This window comes from Lasioglossum baleicum, chromosome 16 (assembly GCF_051020765.1).
Source record: "Lasioglossum baleicum chromosome 16, iyLasBale1, whole genome shotgun sequence".
In the NCBI taxonomy this organism is placed as follows: Eukaryota; Metazoa; Arthropoda; class Insecta; order Hymenoptera; family Halictidae; genus Lasioglossum; species Lasioglossum baleicum.
In genome coordinates this window covers 5,930,456-5,952,140 of record NC_134944.1, presented here as the reverse complement: position 1 = coordinate 5,952,140, position 21,685 = coordinate 5,930,456, and the positions used below count along the sequence as shown (strand labels likewise).

The 21,685-nt window shown below is 47.7% G+C and overlaps 2 protein-coding genes across 5 annotated transcripts; one reads left to right on the top strand and one right to left on the bottom strand.

The window, feature by feature from the left end:
- The first annotated feature begins 139 nt into the window (after positions 1-139).
- Shu (inactive peptidyl-prolyl cis-trans isomerase shutdown) lies at positions 140-2,460 on the top strand. The gene is made up of 6 exons (XM_076439991.1): positions 140-417; positions 705-951; positions 1,031-1,491; positions 1,551-1,739; positions 1,996-2,107; positions 2,173-2,460. Exons 1-6 carry the CDS (start codon positions 377-379, stop codon positions 2,458-2,460), a joined length of 1,338 nt encoding a protein of 445 aa, XP_076296106.1. The 5' UTR covers positions 140-376.
- Positions 2,461-5,039: 2,579 nt separating this feature from the next.
- On the bottom strand, positions 5,040-21,176 carry Nompc (no mechanoreceptor potential C). Of its 4 annotated transcripts, none has more exons than XM_076439988.1 (14): positions 20,546-21,176; positions 20,377-20,478; positions 18,705-18,806; positions 17,712-17,828; positions 16,648-16,848; positions 16,200-16,583; positions 15,782-16,102; positions 14,468-15,695; positions 14,094-14,269; positions 13,546-13,974; positions 12,140-13,172; positions 11,489-11,602; positions 6,317-6,584; positions 5,040-5,916 (listed from the first exon to the last, which is right to left on the bottom strand). In XM_076439988.1, exons 1-14 carry the CDS (start codon positions 20,879-20,881, stop codon positions 5,478-5,480), a joined length of 5,250 nt encoding a protein of 1,749 aa, XP_076296103.1. In that variant the 5' UTR covers positions 20,882-21,176; the 3' UTR covers positions 5,040-5,477. The 4 variants fall into 4 exon arrangements, with proteins under 4 accessions (XP_076296103.1, XP_076296102.1, XP_076296100.1 ...); XM_076439985.1 differs by lacking the exon at positions 5,040-5,916 and adding an exon at positions 8,482-8,749 and having other exon boundaries at positions 6,451-7,663; XM_076439987.1 differs by lacking the exon at positions 11,489-11,602.
- Between the last annotated feature and the right edge of the window lie 509 nt (positions 21,177-21,685).

The following is a 21,685-nucleotide window of genomic DNA, read 5'->3' as shown; positions in this document are numbered from 1 at the left end:
CGTTCTTACAAAAGTTATTTGACATAAAGGGGGATATTATGTGGTATGAATAAATAATTTGTAAATGGAGTGGTGGTGATAACTTTCCGCCAATAATAAAAGTTCTCCAGTTCCCCACTGTTCCCCACTACATACTTGGGGAACCGGAGAACTATTGCATTTCCAACCAATTTCCAACTCCAACTATTATGCGCAAGCGCACAAATATCTTATCACCGTATACGTATACATATAAACCACGGACCTTTTAATATAAACACTCTCTTTGTAATTTGTGCCATTTCAAAAAAACATTTCAAACGACTCGTTTGTAATTTGTAATAGTTATTATTTAGTGAAATAGAAGCCCGGCAAGTGAGAAGTGAGTTCCTTCGAAATGGCGAAATTTATAAATAGGATGGACGGCTTCACTTTACAGTACGTAAGATAAAATTAATACAATAATTTATAGGTAATCTATGGATCTTTATGCAAGTATAAATCTCTGTGACTGAATTTATAAAATATTGAATGATATTCGTGATCAAAATTCGTTTCCTCCATTAGAGGTTATACCACGTTCGAAATCAGCTGAAAATCTTATTTAATTTTTGTAATAGAAGATGAAGAGTGTTACACGTGCATAGAATCTGCAGTCCATCAATGAATTTAATATTAATATATGTACAATCAAATATCTATTGAGGTGATTAAACCTATTTCAGAGATCTAACTGCGAATGATGGCGTCGTATTTGAAATCGGCGAATATAAGGAAAACGATGAAGTGGAGGAGGAATTTTCTTACTCGCCTCATATTTCGTTAACAAACGAAGAAGCCTTGAATTTATTAAACATGGATGATTTTGAGAACGAAGAAAATAATGAGACCGGTGATAATTCTTGCTCTGTCTTTGGCGTAAGCTTCGACGAACTGAAGACTAAAATGACAAATGTTCTCGAAGATGGCAAGGTAAATGAACCTTTATGTAATTAAAACTCAAGACCAAGTATTTTTAGAAATACCGTGTGACTTCTTATGTTATTTGCAGATTACAAAACTGATCAAACAAAAAGGAGTCGGAGATGTCATACCTTTTGATGCCCAAGTTACCGTAAAGTATCTCGGTCACTTCGAGTACAACGATGAGCCATTCGATTCCAGTTTCACTCGTGGAGGGGCAGAAACCTTCCGTCTCAATCAAGGCGCATTGTTACCAGGCTTAGAGATTGCTATTAGAACCATGAGAAAACATGAGATAGCAATGTTCATTGTACATCCAGATTTGGCATATGGAAGATTTGGTTGTGCTCCTCGTATTCCTCCGAACATGCATATTTTGTTCATCGTCCACTTGGTAGACTTTGTGGATAACGGATCGGTTGAGACTCTTGATAATCTTTCCAGAGAAGAGAAAAGAAAATTCGAAAATGCTGTCAAAAGGGCACGGGCAAACTTCAATACCGCTAAAGACTGTTTTAAGAGGCAAAGAATCAAGCAAGCGATAAGGGAGTAAGTGTTCTTGGTGCTCAGATGTTCTTGATGCTATATTAATTTTGATGTAATGTTAGGTATGCGAGAGCGATTCACTGGCTGGAAGAAGCAGAGTTACAAAACGACAAGGATGAGGCAGAATTCAACAAGCTGATTTCGCGAGGCTACAGCAACCTTGCGATTTGTTACAACTTGCAGAACATGCCTCGTCGTGCTTGTGACGCGTGCAATAGAGTAACCGTGCCGTCAGCGAAAACTTATTTCACGTATGTTTTTATGCATTTATGACAAAAATGAGTAGGTGTAATTCAAAACAATGAGAAGATTAAAAGAGTTTAACAATGTCGGTATACTATTTCGACCACATCAATATTATTAATGAGCAAAATAAATTTTTACTTAGCTCCTGTAGATTGAAATTGATGTATACAAATTTTATTTTGCATAAAAATCCGCAGTCTAATGATTACGATCAATCGGTAAGGAATATGTTCGTAGATGAGAATGAGGTTTATGTTACAGTCACGGGCGAGCTTTATTCAAAATGGGCGAATACAAGAGTGCAATGGAACAATTGCAAATGTCTCTGGCATTTGAGCCTAATAACGAGGACACCGTGAAAGAGATTCGGCTGGTAAATATCAGCCTCGGAAAAGCAAAACAATTTCGAGGATGTTTTAATCAATTTGTAATTTTTAGGTAAACGAGATGCAACGGAAGTACATGGAAGTAGAGAAGAAACTTTGGTCAAATTGCTTGAAGACCAAGCAAAAAGTGATGACGGAAACAGAGTTCGCGAAAATCGCGCGCGAGATGTGCGAGACTTTCGCACAGGACAGCCAAGTGCTGAGACTGCCACTTCCAGAGTCGCTAACACAGGAAGAAGATAGTTGCATTCGTGAACAAGCCGCCGCGCTCGGCCTCATGGTTACCACGCACCAAAGATACGGAAGGGAAATAACATATCTTAACAAACCTAATTATTAAGGACACCGACGTATTTTAAGAGTAATTATAAGCTCACCATTACTTGTAAACATAACGAAATTATCGTTATTTATCCTTATATCGCTGAAGGAACAAAGACGTTTATATTTTGCATAAATTTTTCTCGCCTTCCTCTTCATCTTACACGAATAGGATTATAGGAACTTTAGGATTAATTTTTATTAGATTAGAATGTTCGACGAAGTGGTAGAAATTTGATACAGTAGTTGCAGTATGTATCAGGTTAAAAATTGATATCAAATAGTAGGTATAAAGAGTTCCGTGACGAAGTATTAGGTATAAATAGTATAAATAATGTTGTCTCTTGTCTCATGTTGAATTTTTCAAACAAGCTTCTCTGACTGGTCAAATAGTATTTCTAAATCAAAATCATAAGCATTTTGTTGCAGAAACAGTAGAGACAGAAGCGATATTACTTCTGGGATGGCCTAACGTATTGTGGCCCTACGGTGTTCGTAAATATCCGAAGTACAGTGTATAAAAACAGTTAAAAGTTTTCGTTGACCGCGGACGAGTCTTCTGGAAGAGGTTTCTCCGTCTCATCTCCAAACCGTGCTCTATACTTCCGTCGTACCAAATCCCATTCGACGACGTTCTCGATCCTTGACGAATCCTTCAGAGACAATTGGCTTTCTAACGGGCTTGACCGAAGTAGTGGAAAATTAATGGCGTCGTGTTGTTGCGGCGATATTCCGTTATCCTGCAGGAAAATAAAACATGAGTCGTTATCTTAAGGCTTGTTGCGAATATATTGACTATCTTGCGGTTGATAAGTTAATTGTGCTATTTTAGAATCCTGATAGCCAACGTGTTAGTGTTTTACGTACCTGAAGGAACGGGTGGCCCGCGAATAATCGCATCACGCCTGTTTTGCGTTCTTGTCGTCGCTGCGCCGTGCACAATTTCACGATATACGTGATCCAAGAGGAACAGAGGTTCAACGGCGAGGGCGCTGTTTTTGTTCTTAAAAAGAGGATGGTTTCTAACATTTCCTACTCACGGTAAAACATTATACGAACCGTAACAGTGTCCTAGCGACAATACCTTACCGCGAGGACGGCTCGAAGAGGACTCGACAATTTGTGGAATTGCATGAAAAGATTCAATCTACCAAGGTCTATGATTAATCGACGAGAAAAGAATCAGCCCTCTTCGGTTACGTGACCCGAGCTGTTTAATCTACTTATGGACCCTTTTAGCATTTTAGCCCGATCGATCGCGGTAATCGAGACACTATCGATCGTGTAACTTCTCTAAATACTTACTTCTGCATGTTCCGAATGAGCTTGCTAAGTCCGTACTTCCACTCGATGTCGCTCTGCGATTGGATGTTCTGGTACGTGTCGGACATCATCGCGATCAACAGATTGATCAGTACTATCACGCTAACCAACATGTACAGAGAGAATGATACCTGCCGGAACATTATCAGGTGATCATTGAACGCGTCGCTCTGTAAATCGCGGTATCCCGAGAGCGTTGTCTCTGACCTTAAACAGATATATGGTCCAGCTCGGTTGCAGCTTTCGCTTTAGCGACATCGTGAAGTCGTCCGTGTCCTTCTGGCCGAAAATTGCGAAGAACAGATTTTCCGTGATTTCAACGGGATTCACTTTCACTGAAATGAATGCAACCAAGCTAAGTCCTGAACGCGCGCCGCAGGATGATGCGAGCGGTCACTATCGGTCATGAAAAAATTATGAAGAACAGTTCTTGCATCGACCTACTGTAGATTCCACGTTTTACAAAATTATTATTAACTAGACTGCGGATCTTTATGCAAAATTCTCTGTGGCAAGCAAAAAGTTAAGAAAATATTCACGATCATTCTAGCTAATGACATACACGACTGTGAATTTTTCCCGAATTTTCGACTGCAAAATTGATTTTTAAAAAATTCCAAAAACTTGAACTTACTGAAATGATCAGACGACCACGTTTACGATTATTAAAAATGTGCTCGTGCTATAGATCCATAAAGATCCACAGTCTACTAACTGGTTCAGAAGATAGTTCTTCATAACAGTTTGAAACTGTCATTTTTTACTTCAAGCCCCGGTTTCTATTTCAGGTATCTGATCCAGCGTTGGTACGCATGCGATGGAAATGAATCGGAGAGGAAGGATGAGAGGGGAAGAGAATAATGAAATGAATGAATGGTCCGCAATGAATTTCGAACGCGTTCGAACGGCGTACGCATGAGAGAGTCGAGTCGAGAGGATGTGATCTAGCGATGAAGAATGCGTGTTATGATCGACGGGAAGCTGATCAATCGACGGTCTCGGTCGATGCACCGATTTCGCGATACGATCTCGCGAATACGCGACATCGTTGCGTCGGGTTGCAAGCGTTGTGATGGTCGGGCCAGCCAGCATGCACTTGTGCAGTCGTTCTGCAGGTATCTTTTCTCGCTTGTACACTGAATTAGTCGCTTTGTTTGCCTGTTGGTGAGACATTCAAGGCGTGACAGTGCGCGGATACTAATCGCTGGATTAGCATCGTCGGTTTGCACGGGGGTGATTCAACAATTATCCGCAACACTATTACGGTAACTTCGGTTTTCGATATACATAGTCCCCTTCCTTGAATCTAGTAATGTTTACGTGGAACGTTACTCTCCCACGTACAGTGTTATATTTTTGACAACATTAAGAACAGTTAATTTGCTACATTTTGTGCGTTAACGCGATAATGAATTTACAGGTCTGAGAGACAATCTTCGAAGAACAACGGAACTTGAAAAACGAGGTTACCGTAACTTCTATCTTGAAGCGGCCGGGACGATACACATAATCGTGTCGACGAGACGCCGCGCAAACGGGATGAGGCAGGTTTGCTGGTAATAGTAGAACCACAGAGCGATCCGAGCGATTCGGGACGTTTATTTCGATAAGAAAGGTTCGTACGGGATGAGACTGTACACACTGTCCACGTTGATTTGGAAAGAATGCCGGTTCGCCGTGTCTCCGTGTCGAGACGAGTCCGGTGATGATAGTTCAGGGAACGGTGGTCGCAGGTACGACGCCCAGCGAGTTCTCCAGCGTCGCCGCGACCATATCGTGTTCCTCTTTCGATTCCTCGACGTGTTTCTCGACCGTCTCGCCGTAGAGATCTCGGTACTTCTTTCTGACCGCCTCCCAGTCGACGACGTTGTCGATTCTGACGGCGTTGCTGAACGACAGCTGGCTGCCGAGCGGGCTCAGGTGGACAACCGACAACGCGACGCTGTCCTTGTGGCCCACCTGAGTTTTCTTCACTTTGGACAGCCACTTCGCGCCCATTCTCGACCGCGGTGAGAGCGTGTCTCTCTGCAGTCCGCCCATCAGCCGTACCAGAGACGGCCGCTGCTTATTCGCGGCGCGTTTCTTGCACACCTTGTACAAATACGCCATCCAGGTGGTAAGCAGATTCAATGGGGACGGCGCTGTATTTGTCCTGCGCATCGACAAACGCGATCGGATCAATTAGGGTCCTCCACGGGGCCAGAGATCCGTAGGGGACGACGCTAACCGGGGGGCGGAAGCGACGCGAAACTTCGCGGGCATGCAAACGCTCGGTACTCGCGAGGAAACATTCAGGTTACGCTAGTCAATCTTTCTGAAACTCGTGCGAGAGATAATCCTATTCACATTTTTCTTTTGATTGATCATTGTCTACATTTCAGCGGTGAAAACATCCGAAAGAACGTGTTCAACCCCCAACTTTGATGGACGTTTCCACCCTTACTACCATTTTTCCGAGATCTATCTTTCGCACAAGTATGATAAAATTGGCTCGTACACCTTGAACCTGTTTCGGAAGACTTGATCGAACACACCGGGCCTCCCCCTCTTACCTGTGCATGTTCCTAACGAGTTTACTCAATCCGTACTTCCACTCGATGTCGGACTGAGCCTGTATCCGCTGGTACGTATCGCTCATCATGGCGATTAGCAGATTAATCAGCACGACCACCGAAACCAGCATGTAAATGCCGAATGCGAGCTTGAACAGCACCTTGGTCCACTCGGGCTGCATAGTTTCGACCTTGAACTGTTCGTGGGTCGTCTGACCGAAGATGGCGAAGAACAATAACTCAACGGCCTTTACGGGACTCATCCTGACTGGAAATACGTGGGAACGAATATGTCTTGTGAAAAGTCTGTTGCACCGCGGCACCTGGGGCTTCATGTAATGCAATATCGCATGTCTGTATGTTGTTTTTGCTTGGTAATGTTCAGGTATGTATTCTGTATAGGTGTGAGAGGAGGGTGGGTGCGTGTCGCTAATGGCTAATTCGCTGGAAACGCGAGGAAACGCGTCATTCTACGAGATCTTACAAGGTAAAGGGACGCGCTTCTCCGGTTCTCGACTCCCACCATTAATTCGCGCTCTTTTTATCACTGTTTTTGTATTCTCGGTTACGAATCGGGGAAAATTGGAGGACCGCCTTGGAGCACGGTGTCCGAGAAGAGGAGGATTGCCATGCTGGGTCACCGTTCGACGCACGATATAGTCCTCGCAATCAAGTCCCATCATTACTTACGTCAATCCCGTAACGACACCGGCTCTCGGATCTATCCCGGTAACGATCTTGAAGAGAAGATCGACCTCCCGTTACCTATGGATGCGTTGCGTCTGAGAGAGTCTCTTTATAAAGTTGTCGCGCGTTCGATTAGGGTGTTAAGATCGTAAGTTCGCGTAATTTTTTGTTTTCCGAGGCGAGAGGAACCTCGGGTTCCTCTACGTGGGCTGCGTGGTGTTGGTGGCCGGCACCGTGGACGAGTTGGTGGCCGTCGGTCCGTTCTCCTCCTCGTTCTCGTTGTCCTCGTCCTTGTCGTCTTTGTCGGCCTCTTTCTCGGGCTCGTTGCCGGTCAACGCCAAGTATTTCTTACGGATCGAGTCCCAATCGACCACGCTCTCGATCCTTGTCGCGGTATTGAAGGACAACTGGCTGCCGAGAGGGCTCAAATGCACCACGGACAGAGCGACGCTGTCTTTTGGCCTGACTTGGCCCTTTTTCACTTTGGCTAGCCATTTCGCGCCCATCTTCGAACGCGGCGACAGTCGGCCGGTACGCTGTAACCCCATCATGTGGACCAACGAGGGCCGCTTACGTTTGGCGGCCCGTTGCTTGCACACCTTGATGAAGTACACGATCCATGTAGTGAGCAAGTTTAGAGGCGACGGTGCGGTGGTCGTTCTGTAACACGGAATCGCGTGTCCAGCCTACTACCGCAGTTTCGGTTTTCTAACGTGTGAGCTACTTTGACGCGGCCGCGGTTGCAACCGGTAGCAACGACAGATATATTGTATAGCGGCAGAGCTATACATATTTCGTGCACCGAACCGCATCGCACCCATATTCGTGTATAGGTCCCGCGGAAGCGATCTAGTTCGTGTGTGGATGCATAGTTAAATTCCGATCGAGCGCGGCGGAGATCCGATATCGGCCTCGAAACGATATACAGTGACGAGCACAAGTGTATACGCGCGCCGCTTGTCTCGTAAAAATGAAGATATAGCACTACCGACTCTGTAATTGATTGATCGGGATTCGGCGATTGTAATTACTAGACAGCAGATTGTATGCATTCACGACAGAAATGAGTAGGTGTAATTTAAAATAGTAAAAGAATTAGAAGAATTTAAATATACTGTATGTATATGTATTCTGAAAACTCATCAAAACCGGTATAATGAGTAGACTGCGGATTTTCATGCATTTACGAAGAAGTTAACTGGGTGAAATGTAAAACAGTGGAAAATATAAAAAATCCAAGAATATTGTCCTGTTGCTTTCAACGTAAATAGACTATTAAGGGGTGAAATGAATTTTCAGTTAATTACTGCTTCCTCCAATCGATGCAAGACAAACTTTCAATGTGTAGGATTACAGTCACTGAATTCCGATCGACCAATTGAAGAATTGGCGGTATCATCTTGATTGTCACGAGACGAGCAGCGTGCGTATGCGCTTCTGCCCGCGACGGTACGCGTTTTCGCCCGTTGGAGGCTTACCTGTGCATGTTTCGGATCAGTTTACTCAGCCCGTATTTCCACTCAATGTCCGATTGCGCCTGTATCCTCTGGTAGGTGTCGCTCATCATCGCGATCAGCAGATTAATTAATACGACTACCGAGACCAACATGTATACGCCGAAAGCCAGCTTGAAGAGGACCGAGGTCCACTGCGGCTGATTGGTCTCGACCTTCAGCTCGCCGTGGGTCGTCTGGCCAAAGACGGCGAAGAACAGGTACTCGAAGGCGAGTACCGGGTTCATCTTTACTGGAATTCGAGGCACACACACACATATGGTTCTTGGTATTTGGCTGTTTTTTTTTGGTGGTTTTGACTATTTTTTTTTTGTTTCACGGCTTTCTCTCGTGACTTGCGCTTGATTGTTTTTTTTTTTTTTAGTTTTGGTTGCTGTTGCTTCGTGCCGTTCAGACAATGCTGGCTACTGGTGGAGCTCGCTATGTATGGATGCGGGTGGTGTATTATATCAATCATATCATACGCAACATATTAGAAGTAGAAACGAACGAACCGAGCAAAAACTGGTCGAACGAACGAACGAACGAACGATGAACGTACTGAACGAACATGCTCATGCTTAATACAGAGACTGGCCATGCTTTGCGAATAACGTTGGATGCATGCCGGACGTTCCGTGAGCTTCGATCCACGTCGTGTATAACTTTCGGGTGTCGTCTACAACTTGATTATCTGTTTCCCCGTCGTCAATTGTTTTTATTTTATTTTTTTTTAATCCGTTGCGTATATACTTTCATGTCATTCTGATATATATATTTTTTTGCTCTCTCGTTTCAGCGCAAGTATCCGTTTACGAGCAACTTTTTCGCGGGATGCATCGAGTCGATCTACAAAGCCCGAATGTGTCTGTTTTTATGTGTGTACGTATATAAGGTGTGTATGTGTGGGTTGGTCGTGTACGTTATCGATCGGTCCGGATTACGCGGGCTCTCCGTGTGCTCTTCTCTAACCCGGTTCTCCGGAACTCGAGCAATAATCGATTCGTTTGCTCTGGAGCGATGAGATGCAGCATGCAGACGACGACGACGGCGACGACGACGACGACGACGAACACCCGTTTGTCTTTTCTCACTCGCTCTTTCTCTCTCACTCTCTCTCTCTCGCTCTCACGTTCTCTCATCCTGTGTTCTCATGTTTTCCGTTTTTCTTTTCTCTGTTTTCCCGGATGCTGGAAAACAGGAACCACGCGAAGAGGAGCCGCCGCGAACGTACACGTACGCAGAGAGATGTATAGATAACTATTTATTTACCGTGCGCATGCAGAGGACAAAGTAGATCATCGGACGCTTCGCTGCTTCGAGAGGTATCGTCGCATTATCGATCGACGAAACAACGCAAAGCGACCGCGGATGTCAGTTTCCGGAAATCAGGTGGATTCTGTTAGGTCACGGAAAAAATAATAGGATTCGGGACGTTTAGAGGATGATGATGGTTTTCTGGTTTTTGAAGTGTGCTTCCGTCGGGCCCGGTCGGCTACGTCGGCATCAAAACGACGACGTCCGAGGACATCGCTCCGATCCCCGACATCCGAGCCGCCGCGCCGCGGCCGATTAGTGACACACAGAACACGCATTGGCGCAAGACTCGAACAGCACGAGGAAAAACAACAAATTGCTCTTATACAGGATTGTAAAACACGTTTAGAGAAATGCAGAACGATGCACAACAGAGGCTGTGGAGAAACGCGCGCTCGATTGGCGCCCCCGTGAGATACGAAACAAGCCGGCAGTGGTCGCCGAAAAACCCACCCCCGGCCGGAACGCCCTGATCCGAGGTCGGTCAAGAGATCGAGATCGAGACGTCGACACCGGGGTGCTGCGATTCGGGCTACCGGGTCGTTGGAAGGAGTTGGACCGAGGGGAAATCGTTCACAAGCGTTTTTACGACTCTTCGTGACGCAAGATCGTCGATAGACTGCGGATCTTCAGGTGAAATTAGAGTTTAATGGAGCGAAGTAGAAATTTATTTTCTCGTCTAATAGGTTGAACATAAAATTAGAGTATTTTCGAAGTCAGTTGTGGGAGACAGAAATGAATAAATGTCACTCGATTTTTTTTTAAATTCTTGATGGAAGATATAAATTATAAAATGAGAAATTAGATAGAATTGAAATAGATGTTTCATCTGTCTGTAGAAGCGATAAATTAATATTCAGTGACATTTTTAAGTAATTTTAAGTAATTCACCGTTGGAATAAAATCCTATTTGGCACCTGTGTCTTGCAGTAGATGCAGACGATTTTTATTTTGCATCAAGAACCGCAGTCATCAATCTTCTTGCTGTGTAGCTGGTGCAACTGCATCCATCAAAAAGTTAGGCAATCACCCAGCATATAAAGCCTCGATAATTAAAGTTGGACTGAAATGGATGTCCCAGAGGCATCTAGCACAATTTTTGTGACGATATCACTTCAATACATATAGAAGCTAATAGCGAATCAGGCTAAATATTTCAAAAATGATTGTTTCAGAAAATACTTAATTCGTGGCGGAAGGATTAAATTTTCGCCTAGCGCCGGAAGTAACCCCGATGACTGCGGTAGTAATTCAGATGGTAATCTGCAGTGTCCCGGACGTTGTAACAAGTGTCCGAACACTTTTGGACGGCATTGGCGTAGGACAAGAAAGTTGTGGATGTGTACGGAAGGCCGAATCGCAGCGCGGGTTTACGGGCGCTATAGTGAGAGACATTTCTCGCGTCGTTGCAAAATCTATATATATATATAAAAATAAATATATTCATACATATACATAGATGTATATATATAATTGATTTATATGTTGATTGGAATCAGGCAGCAGTCCCAGCAGGCAACACACATCCGGCGAACAATGCACAATGCAGACGATACGACACCAAGAAGAATCGTGTCCTGCATTCCGTTGTGCACGTGCCATTTGCCATTCATTTCGCGTTCTGGTTTCCGGTTGCGGGGGTCTCGTTAGACGTTCCCAGATCGGCAAAACTTACTATCTCGGGAGCTATCGTCACAACACTCATTCTTTTTCTTGTAGCGGCCGTAGCGACGAGGAGGCGCCGTCGACGGCGTCTCCATCATCCATTCCGTAACATTGGCCAACAAATCTATTCATTGCAATTCAACCGATTATGATACGTTCGTCTCGAGGTTCACGCGATTCTTTATATAATTTCTAGAGATTTTTCTTTTCAACTCTACGTAACATAATGTTCGGGGACAGATCTTTGGCCGGATCCTCAAAAGATATTGCTAACTATACAATACGTAACATCTCGATTCGACAAAACCGCGAACAATCGTGTGCCGCTTACGTTCGATAACTCGTTCGAAAGTCGAGGGGGGTTTTGTTGGGGGGTGGTTTCAGGTGAGGAGAATATAGTAATCACAGGCACACGTGCTTACGAGAGCCGTGTGCCTCCGTGGACGCATTCGTGTACTCGCGCGTATCGCATGTTCACGGTCCCATCGACCGTGCCGCTGTTCATTCTTTTTCTGCTTAACTTTCCCGATTAGAGAGTGGCTGGTCGATCGTATCCGAGGGATAAGAACAGACAGGGTCATCGAAGTGAGGTTGGTCTCTCTCACTTTTCCTCTAACGTCTAAACTGTCGGCTCTAAATGTATCACGTGCGTCGAACTTACCGTCGTTGAAGTAACCGGCCTTCTTCTTCCTGCTGTCTTCAGCCTTGGCGTCTTGGACCGATTGGTTCTTGAACGCCTGGTTCAGCGCGACGAAGTGCATCGAGAACCCGAAAACAAAGATGGCCAACACCGCGAGAAATCTCGCGAGATCCTTCATCAAGTTTCCGATGATGATCGCCCACGGTCCAAACAGATGATGGAACGATAGAAAGTCGAGGATCTGGACGCAGGCCAAGAGGAAGCTCAGAGCGAACAGTTGGTTCCTGAGGTAGAGCAGAGTGGGCCAATAGGGTCGATGGACGATCACGAAGCCCATCAGATGGAAGGCGACCCCGAAGATCCCGAACAACAATACTGCCAGCTTGATCCAGCCCAGACCGCTCTTGTCGCTCGGATTGGTCAATTCGAAGAGCAGCAGTCCGGACAGCATCACCAACAGACACCATTCGTACCAGTAGGGCAACAGGCTCGGTCTAACCACTGGGTAGATAGGAATTATGCCGACCAGCAAAAGGAAGACCATCAGATAGATGTGGGAGGTGAGGTACGACATGAACTTGATGATGGGGACGTTGTTGTACTTGTGCCCCAGCGGAAGAGCGAACACCACCCAGACAGGCGGACAGATGAGGAACGCGATGAACAAGAGGATCGTCCTGAACGCGTTCCAGTTCAAGCTGCCCTGCCACAGCTCTTGCAAGTATCGCTGCACCACCGTGTGCGCGATCACCTCCTTCTGCTCGTTCTCGATCAAAACGTCCAGGAACTCGACGTTCCTGCGATCCATGGACGTCAGGATCCTACCAGCCGAGTCAGCACCTGCTGCCAGGGCTAACAACTCGGTAGCCATAGCTTCGCATTGCTTCCCAGCGGCGATCAAGTCCTTGGCTCTCTCCTTCTCCTTCTCGGACAGCTTCATGTAGATGTTAGACAACTTCGCGGCCGTGTCTACCGGTGCCGGTGACACCAGCACGAACTCCTCGATCGGCCTGTTGTTGTTGCTCTTACTGCAGACCATCATGTTATAGACGAACTGAAAGACCAACGGGCTTCGATCGAACCTGTCACGGAATACCATTTAACGGCGGGAGAAACGGGGCAGGGGGAGGGCTTCAGGATCGCGTGCGACCTATCTAACGTGACCGTTCGCCGAAAATTTATTGGTCCGATGATCGTTGAAACTTTCCGAATTCCGAAAGTTGCGCCAATTGTGGAGTGGTCTCGGGTTTCCGGACGGGGCACGAGAAATGTTGATAATGGCTCCGGGTGGATGAAACCGCGGTAGAAATCCACTCAGTCGGGAAATAGACGAATTATAAAAATGGAATAAAACCAACAGAGATCAATATTTCTTGGACGCAATAAGTCGTTGCGGGGGAGAGAAGAGAGAGAGGGTACACTCTTACCCTCTTGTCGTCCATCAGGGCGTAGGTATCGTGCTCCTTCTCCATCAGGTACTTGAGCACGTCGTTGTGGCCCTCGGACGCGGCGAACCAGATCGGCGCGCTGCCCAGGTTCGTCTCGCTCTTCGGGGACGCTCCGCTCTCCACCAGCAATTTCACCACGTCGAGGTAGCCTGCCCTAGCCGCGCAATGCAGAGGTGTCCAACCGTTTTTATCCGTCGCGTTGATTTCCGCTCCCTGGCCCAGCAACACCTCCACCATCTGGTAATGACCGTGAGTCGCCGCGATGTGCAAACCGGTCTTCCCGTACCGGTCCGCGCTGTGCAACAGCTCCGCAGATCTGCTCAGCAGCAAGCCAACTACCGTGATGTGTCCTCCGAAGCAGGCCAGGTGCAAAGGGTTGAATCCATTCTCTGTGGTAGCCGCCTCAACCTTCGGACAAGTCCATCAGAGCGTCAACACATTTTACATTATAAGACTGTGTCAAAATTTTCGCCATTTTTTAAACCCTTCGCAAACATTCTCTCTAACCAGTCGCTTTTTTCAGGTACCTGGACACCAGCAGAGTTCAGCAACAGCCGCACAACGTTCTCGTTTCCGGAATAGGCGGCCAGGTGCAACGGCGTCATCCCTGACTCCGTACCTAGCTCCCCAACTAGGGTACCACCCGTTGGAGGATCCGACTTTACTGTACCTGGCACGTGGGTCAGCAACTCGCGCACCGTATCTGGAATGGGACCGATTTCTCAGCTGTTTTGAGAAGGAAACCGTTGGATTAGATCATTGCTTTTAACCCGCCTGGACTCGTGATCAGACTGTGGATCTCTACCGCTGAATCTCTAACCAATGAATTGCTATTGAATGTATTATTTACAAGTTCTACTACTTTCAAAGCTGTGATAGATATTTATATGATCGTAGTTACCAGCTTGGCCGAAGTAGGCGGCAACGTGAAGAGCAGTGACGCCAAGCTTCTTGCTCGAAATGCGCAGAGAAGTGGAGGACCTCATCACCTCGAGCACTTGTCCATGGCCATGCTGGGCAGCCAAATGCACCGCGGTGAATCCAGCTCGATTTTCATCGGCGCAAGATGCACCTGCCCTAACCAACGCCTTCACCACTTCCGCGTGTCCTCCTTCAGCAGCCAACTGAAGCGGCGTCGCTTCCGTCAGTTTATTCCTAGCAGAGATCACCCCTTGTCTATCGAACTTCATCAGCTCCTCGATCACCCTCACGCTACCCTGCATGGCTGCTATATGAGCGCAGGTGTTCCCATCTTTGGTGCAAGCCATCACCAAACTGGGATGCCTTTGTAAAAACAATTGAGCCACTTCGGCATAATTATTCATCGCTGCAGCATGAATGGGCTTCTGTCCTTGATCATCCGTAGCATCTATACTGGCTCCTAGCTCTAGGAGAAGTTTGCAAACTTCTAACTGCCCTGCGCCAGCTGCTAGATGAAGAGGAGTCTGTTTTCTAAGCGTGAGGACGTCTATGGCAGCTCCGTGGTCTTGTATGAGGAACTTGACGAGGTGCGAATAACCGTTCATAGCGGCTAAGTGGAGAGCCGTTCTCCCGACTCTGGATTTTGAATTTATGAACGCCTTGTTTGCCAACAGAGCGTCGCAGACTTGAAGGTAGCCGTGCTCCGCTGCCAGATGAAGAGCCGATCGACCTTCTAAATCGAACACGTCGACCCTCGCATGATTCGCCAGCAGGTTCGTCACCAGCTCCATGTGTCCTCTGTGAGCTGCGATCAGCAGCGGTGTCCAACCAACCGCGCTCTGCCTGTTCAAGGCCTTCTGCACCTCGGTAGCCGACATGCCACTTATCATCTCGGACAGCACCTCGTTGTTGCCAGCTAACGCGCAATGATGAAAAGCCGACTCCTGTGCCTGTTTCGTTTGCAGGGACACGTCTGCCCCACCCTCGAGTAGGGCACGAACCACCGCACGGTCGTCCCCAGGTATCTTCACTTCCGACGGCTCGATCTGGGCGGCGTAATGTAGAGCACTGGCGCCCTCGTTTGTCACGCTGTTGACGTAGGAGGTCGCGATTTCCGGGCCCTTCCTCTCCTTCACGAACTGGATCAAGTGCCGCACCACGTCGGCCTTGCAGCCCCTGCAGGCCAAGTGCAGCGGCGTCTCCCCGTTCTGCGGAGAAGAGCGTCATCGAAGCACGAGGAAATCATCTATCTCTGTCCCAAGCTTCTTACAGTATGAAGCAGAGAATCGTCTACCTTGGACTTGTACATAGGATCCCCGCCGTCCTCCAGCAACAGCAGCAACGTAGCAAGGTTCCCATGGCTCGCAGCTACATGCACAGGTGTCTGACCATCGTCGGTAGTCAGATTTGGACCAGCACCAGATTTCAACAGCATCAACGCACACCTATCTCCATCCGGTACCCTTGCTGCTATGTGAAGAGGAGTTTCTTTAAGCTTCCCACCTCTTACGTGAACCTCTGCTCCGTAGCCTAACAGAGTCTCCACCACTGCTGGCTTCGCGTTCTCCACGGCTATGTGCAGCGCCGTGTAATTGTCGTTCGTTGTTGCGTCCACCTGAGTGGTTAGTAGAAAATCATTTTTTACAAAATTATTTGTAACATTTCCTAACGAAATCCACCTATTTTATAGAAACCTCATGCAGATCCCATACCTTCTCGCCACGCTGAAGCAGGGTGCTTATGATGCCGACATGACCGTACTTGGCGGCCGTGTGAATCGACCTTGCGCCCCTCTTGTTCGGCATATGCAAGTAGACGCCCTTCTTGAAGAGCATCGTCGCGCACTCGGAGTGGCCGTTCAACGACGCGATATGCATCAGCGTGGAGCCGTCCTTGGTCCTCTCGAATATGCTGGCTTTGAACTTGTCCGCCAGCAATTCGATTATGGACGCGTGCCCGTACTCGGCGGCCAGGTGCATGGGTGTGCGATCTTGATGATCGGTGATGGAAGCGGACGCTCTCACCCCGTAGAAATACTTGACGAGGGTCTCGTCGCCCTCGGCACTCGCGATGTGCAACGCCGTTTGCCCGTCACCCTGAAAACCCCGAAATCGCTTTCCAACTTTCGTTCCACGCCTAGCAGACGGTCTCTCGACCTACGTTTTGCATGTCCACCGTCGCACCATAGTCCACCAGAATCCGCACCATGTCGATGTCCCTTCTTCTAGCTGCCAGGTGAAGAGCCGAGTCTCCGGTTGGCGTGGTAGCTCGCAGCTGATCGGGAGCCTGTTGAGCCAGCAACTCTCGACACATTGATTGGTTGCCTGCCTCCACCGCTAGCAGCAACGGTATCTTCCCTTTCTGCGGAGTTAACCGGGCAATGAGTCTGACAACGAGAGCAGTATCTAAAGCTCCAAAAAATAGTGCAGTTTCCGATTCGCCGATCCAATCTATGACCATTTTAGTGATTAGAAACTCGTAGAAACAGACTTTGAATATTCGTTTGAAGAATATCTGAAATTTCGAATTTTCTGCTATTTCTACGAGTAGAACAATTATTAAATTCATAATATTTTCCCAGCTCGTGAAGGGAAGTATTCGGGCTCGTGTTCTAGATGGAAACATAATCTTAGACGGCTCGTAGAATTATCCCCTAAAATGTCTGGGGTATGCATAAGGGTAGGGAGCGTGTTAATCAGAACGGGGGGGGGGGGGCTGTTCCCGTTGGAATCTTGGGGAGTCGTGGCGGATATTTATGGTCTAGCGAGAGATTGTTTCTCGCGGGTAAGGTAGACCGGGTACGTCGTACGATTTTCATAAATAGCCGCGCTCGTGGGTACGGGGGACGTAAAAATCGACGTAGGCGAGTCGAATCGCCCGAGTCCCGCTCGTTTCACGAGACAAAGAACGAGAACATTAGGAAAGTTGTGCGGTTGTCTCTGTGTGTGGGACAGGAAGGGGGGAATGGATAGGGAATGGGCTGGAAGGGAAGAGAGGCAAGAGAAGAAGAGCCCGAGCGGAGAATTATGACAGCTGTTCGGTACCAGGCAGTGATATTCCCGGGGCATCATTCGCGTCACGCGAGAAACGTGGCCCCGGGAATCGGGAGCATCGTGGCTACGATAGGAAGCGGTGCGGAGCCGTTAGGGGAAAAACCCGTTCCCTCGAATCGAAGTATCTTTGGCTCGTAAAATTACTAAATTCATAGTGGTCTCTAATCTTACCCCGTCGACTTTCAGCCTGATGTCCCGTCCGGCGGCGGCCAATAGCGCTCGCAGGATCGAAGTCGCGGTGCCCGTTTGCCTCGAAGCCACCAGATGCACCGCCGTTTGCTGCCGCGGCTGTGCTCAAACAGTTCGTAACGTTCACTGCCGAACGACCCTTGGACCATCGTATCTATCCCGCGAACTATTATCCCTCTCGAGGAAATCTACAGGCTACTTCGAACATCATCCCCTTCGCCACCGTTCTCAATATGAGCCGCTCAAAACGATTAACAAACTTCCAAGCACTTTTATTTTTCACTGCTACTGGATAGATGCTAACTGTTTCTATTCAAAATAAATTACCTTGAACCCTTGCTGTAGACAGAGTGTTTCAAGATAAGTGTATACATGGACACAGGGTAATTCCACTTGAAAAACTAAGTAAAAAGACACTGATAACATTTTTTCATTCATGCTTCGTTTTCCAGATAATTTAGCTTCAAGCGTGTCTGACCGTGGCTGACTGAATCCACTGCGGTCTGATGCATAGGATTCGGTCAGACTTATGATGAAGATTTCAATCATTTAGGCATTAAGATAAGTGTAGATATCCTATATATATTTTCTGCTTCTTCAGCAAGAGGTTAACGATTAGATTTGATATCACTGAGTGATAAGAATTAATAACGTAGTTCTAATAGATATAAGTGGCCATACAACAAAGCGGCCATTATGTCTTGGATTATATAGCAACATTTTATTGCTTTATATGTGATCTATTTTTGTCGTGAATGAATTTTTACATCAATTTTGAAGAGTGCATCAGTTTAGCAACTGAGTGGCTCATATAAAAATCCGTCTGACTAAAGAACAAGTAATTCGTAGCCGAAGGAGTTGGTTCACAAGAACAGCCTGACTAATAAATGACATTTTCATTTTAGGTCACCAAGAAGAAATAATTTGGAAGGATCGTCGGCAGTGAAAGTATGATGACGAGTAAAATCATCGTACCCCGCCAGTGGCGTAGGGATCGACGCCCCTCTTCGACAGCAGCAGTTTGACGACGTCCTCCCTGGAGTACATGGCAGCGATGTGGAGAGCATTGTAATTGTCCTGTGACAAACGGGTAGCGATTCCGTGAGGGCAACAAATCGTTCCGCGAGATGATCGACGCGCACCTCGTAACCACCCTTGGCGGTTACTTGCGAGATCGGGGCGGATAGAGCCTGGGCGAGGTATAAATCCGGAAGATTCGCGGGGTGCGACGGTATGGGAACCGGGTTATAAATCGCGCGAAAGCGAACAGCTAAAGGTACCGTGCACAACTGCACGGTCTGTTATTCCTCTTTTATTTGTTTTATCAAATCTATCTCAAATCTTTTATAAATGCATAACGGTGTTTACCTCAAACAGTCGCTTTTAATTGGGTTGTGCACAGTAATACGCAGTTCTGCACGGAACCTTTAAGCTCGCTCTGCTCCTGTTTCTCTGAAGAAACCAATACAAGCGTAGCAGAATTCTGTAGCAGTCCCGATAGTTTTTCGCTTGTAATATCGGAAGAGATATCGATTTCTGCGTCGTATCCAAAAATGATCGAGACCGGAGGTAGCCGTTCATGTTCGTCATAAATCGCGTTCCGCCGCGCCCAGAATAAAACGAGCGTTTGCTCTCGGGCTCGGAACGATTCGAAAACCGTGCAATGGGTGGGGCTGGGTGATTCCTGTGCTCGCGATTAGCCTCGTTAGGTGCAGCCGTAACCGAGACCGCGTCGATTCCAACCCCAGGACTTTCAAGATTCTTGGAACGTTCACGGTAACGGGGAATTACGTCCGGCTCTCGGTTGGCCAAGGGCTCGAGACCCGTTCTCGCGTGGGCGTCGCCTTGTAATCGTCATCCACGGCCGCGAAGAAACGCGCCGATAGAATCGGAAAAAGCCGCGTTATCACCGGCAAGGATCGAACTACTTTTTCGCCCTAGTGACTCGCCGGCCTACTTGCTCGAGCTTACTTTCTCGGCGAACCCCTTGGCCTTGGCCCTCCTTCACGCGATCTTACTCTACCCTCCTCTATACGACTCGAACACGGATTACATGGAGATCGTTAACTGTACACGTTCCGTGGTCTGCAGCCTCGGCCACGCAGCTGCTTTAATATTACGTGGCGGCGACACGTAACGCGGGCACCACGGCTTATTTTAAAAGCTTACGGGCCAAACACGGCAACGCCGTTCATGGAATTCGACGGGGAAACGCTCATATGACTCATGGAAAACTTGCTGTGATTATTCCACGATTGTCTCTTGTTGCACCAGAATTGGACATCTTAGAATGATCAAATCAACTGTGATCACTACGGTTTCCAACAAGAGGGCTAAGAGAGCAAGGTTTTCAAGCGATCAGAACGGAAAAAACACAGTGCAGCTAGATCCCAGGCTCTATCAGAAATCTAGGAATATATCAAGATTCCTCTAATGAAGCTAGCATACTGTACAGAGGTCCTAAGTTGCTGAGCAGCTACAAATGGCACAGAGGCAAGATTGCTAGCTCTAGATAGCTGCTAGATTCTCCGCAGTCGACTAATAATACCATTATTGCTCGGCAACTTATGATTTCTGCACAGTACAGAGCCAGCACAAGACTCCTCACGAGCATTCGAGTGAATAGTTAATTGGTTAAGATACTTGCGTTGTTCCTGGCGCCCACGTCAGCTCCCAGCTCGATCATCCTGTCCAGCAGCCCAGACCGATTGTCCTTCACCGCGAACATCAGCGGCGTCATGCCCGTGGTCTGGAAATCAGATGGTCAGAAGATCGGGAGATGGACAATCGTCGAATAAATTGCTGTGATCACTGACCGGGTCCGTGACGCCGGTGAGAGGAGACAAACTCCCATCCTCCCCAGCATTCTGCACCGTCTTCTCCAGAGATTTGAGGAGCTGGTCCACCGGTGCCCATTCTCCGCGCGCGGTAAGCCCGAGGAGCTTTTGCGCGGCTTCCCTGGCGGTAGCACCAGCGGATCCAGGCTTGCTTCCTGGTTGCTGTGATCCCTCCGCGCTCGCTGCTCCTCCGGCGCTTCCTGTGGAGGACGTCCCGGCGGCGTCATCCTTCGCGGCGACCGGGCTCTCCTCTTTGCTCGACGGACTCTTCTTTTCGTCCTTGCCGCCCGACGGCTTCTTGCTGTTACTGCTCATGGCTCCTCTGGCGCGGGTCTCTCATCCTAGAGCTCTTCCTGCACATCCTTCCTCGTCTCAACCTGGTGCTCCACGGATCCTCCTTATCCTCTGAACAATCCTGATTGCGATCGGTCACTACGTGAAGAGGAGGCTCCTATTCTGAATCCTTCGAAGCAGCCAGTTGGAAAGGAGGTCTGTATTCTGAATCTTGCGGAGGATCTCTGCTCTATGTTGTCCTCTGGCAGGATTATTTACCACTTGGACAAAAGACTTTCCTATTCTGAATCCTTTGCAGGAGGATATGGCAGGATCGGTCACCACTTGAAGAGGAGGATCCTATTCTGAATCCCTCGAAGCAGCCACTTGAAGAGTAGGTCTGTATTCTGAATTCCTCGGAGGATCTCTGCTCTATCCTTTCCTCTGGCAGAATCGATCACTACTTGGACAAAAGACTTTCCTATTCTTATTCCTTTGCAGGAGGATCCCTGCTCCACGCTATCCTCTGGCAGGACCGCTCACCACTTGAAGACTTGTTTGTTCCGAACCCTTCGAAGGAAGACCTCTGCTCTACGCTGTCCCCTGGATCAGTCACCATTTGTACAGCAGACTTTTGTACAGATCCCTCCAAGCAGGACCTCTGCTCTACGCTTCCCTCTTGCAGGATCGATCACCACTTGCGAAGGCAGACTGAGCCCGAACCCTCGCGGCACGCGCGTGCTAGCGGCGCGTTTATCCTGGCGGTTCTGAAGACGTTAGCGAGAGGGTTGGCTTCCCTCGACCCTCTCGACCCTCCGGGAACAAGGATCGACCAATCACTGTCAC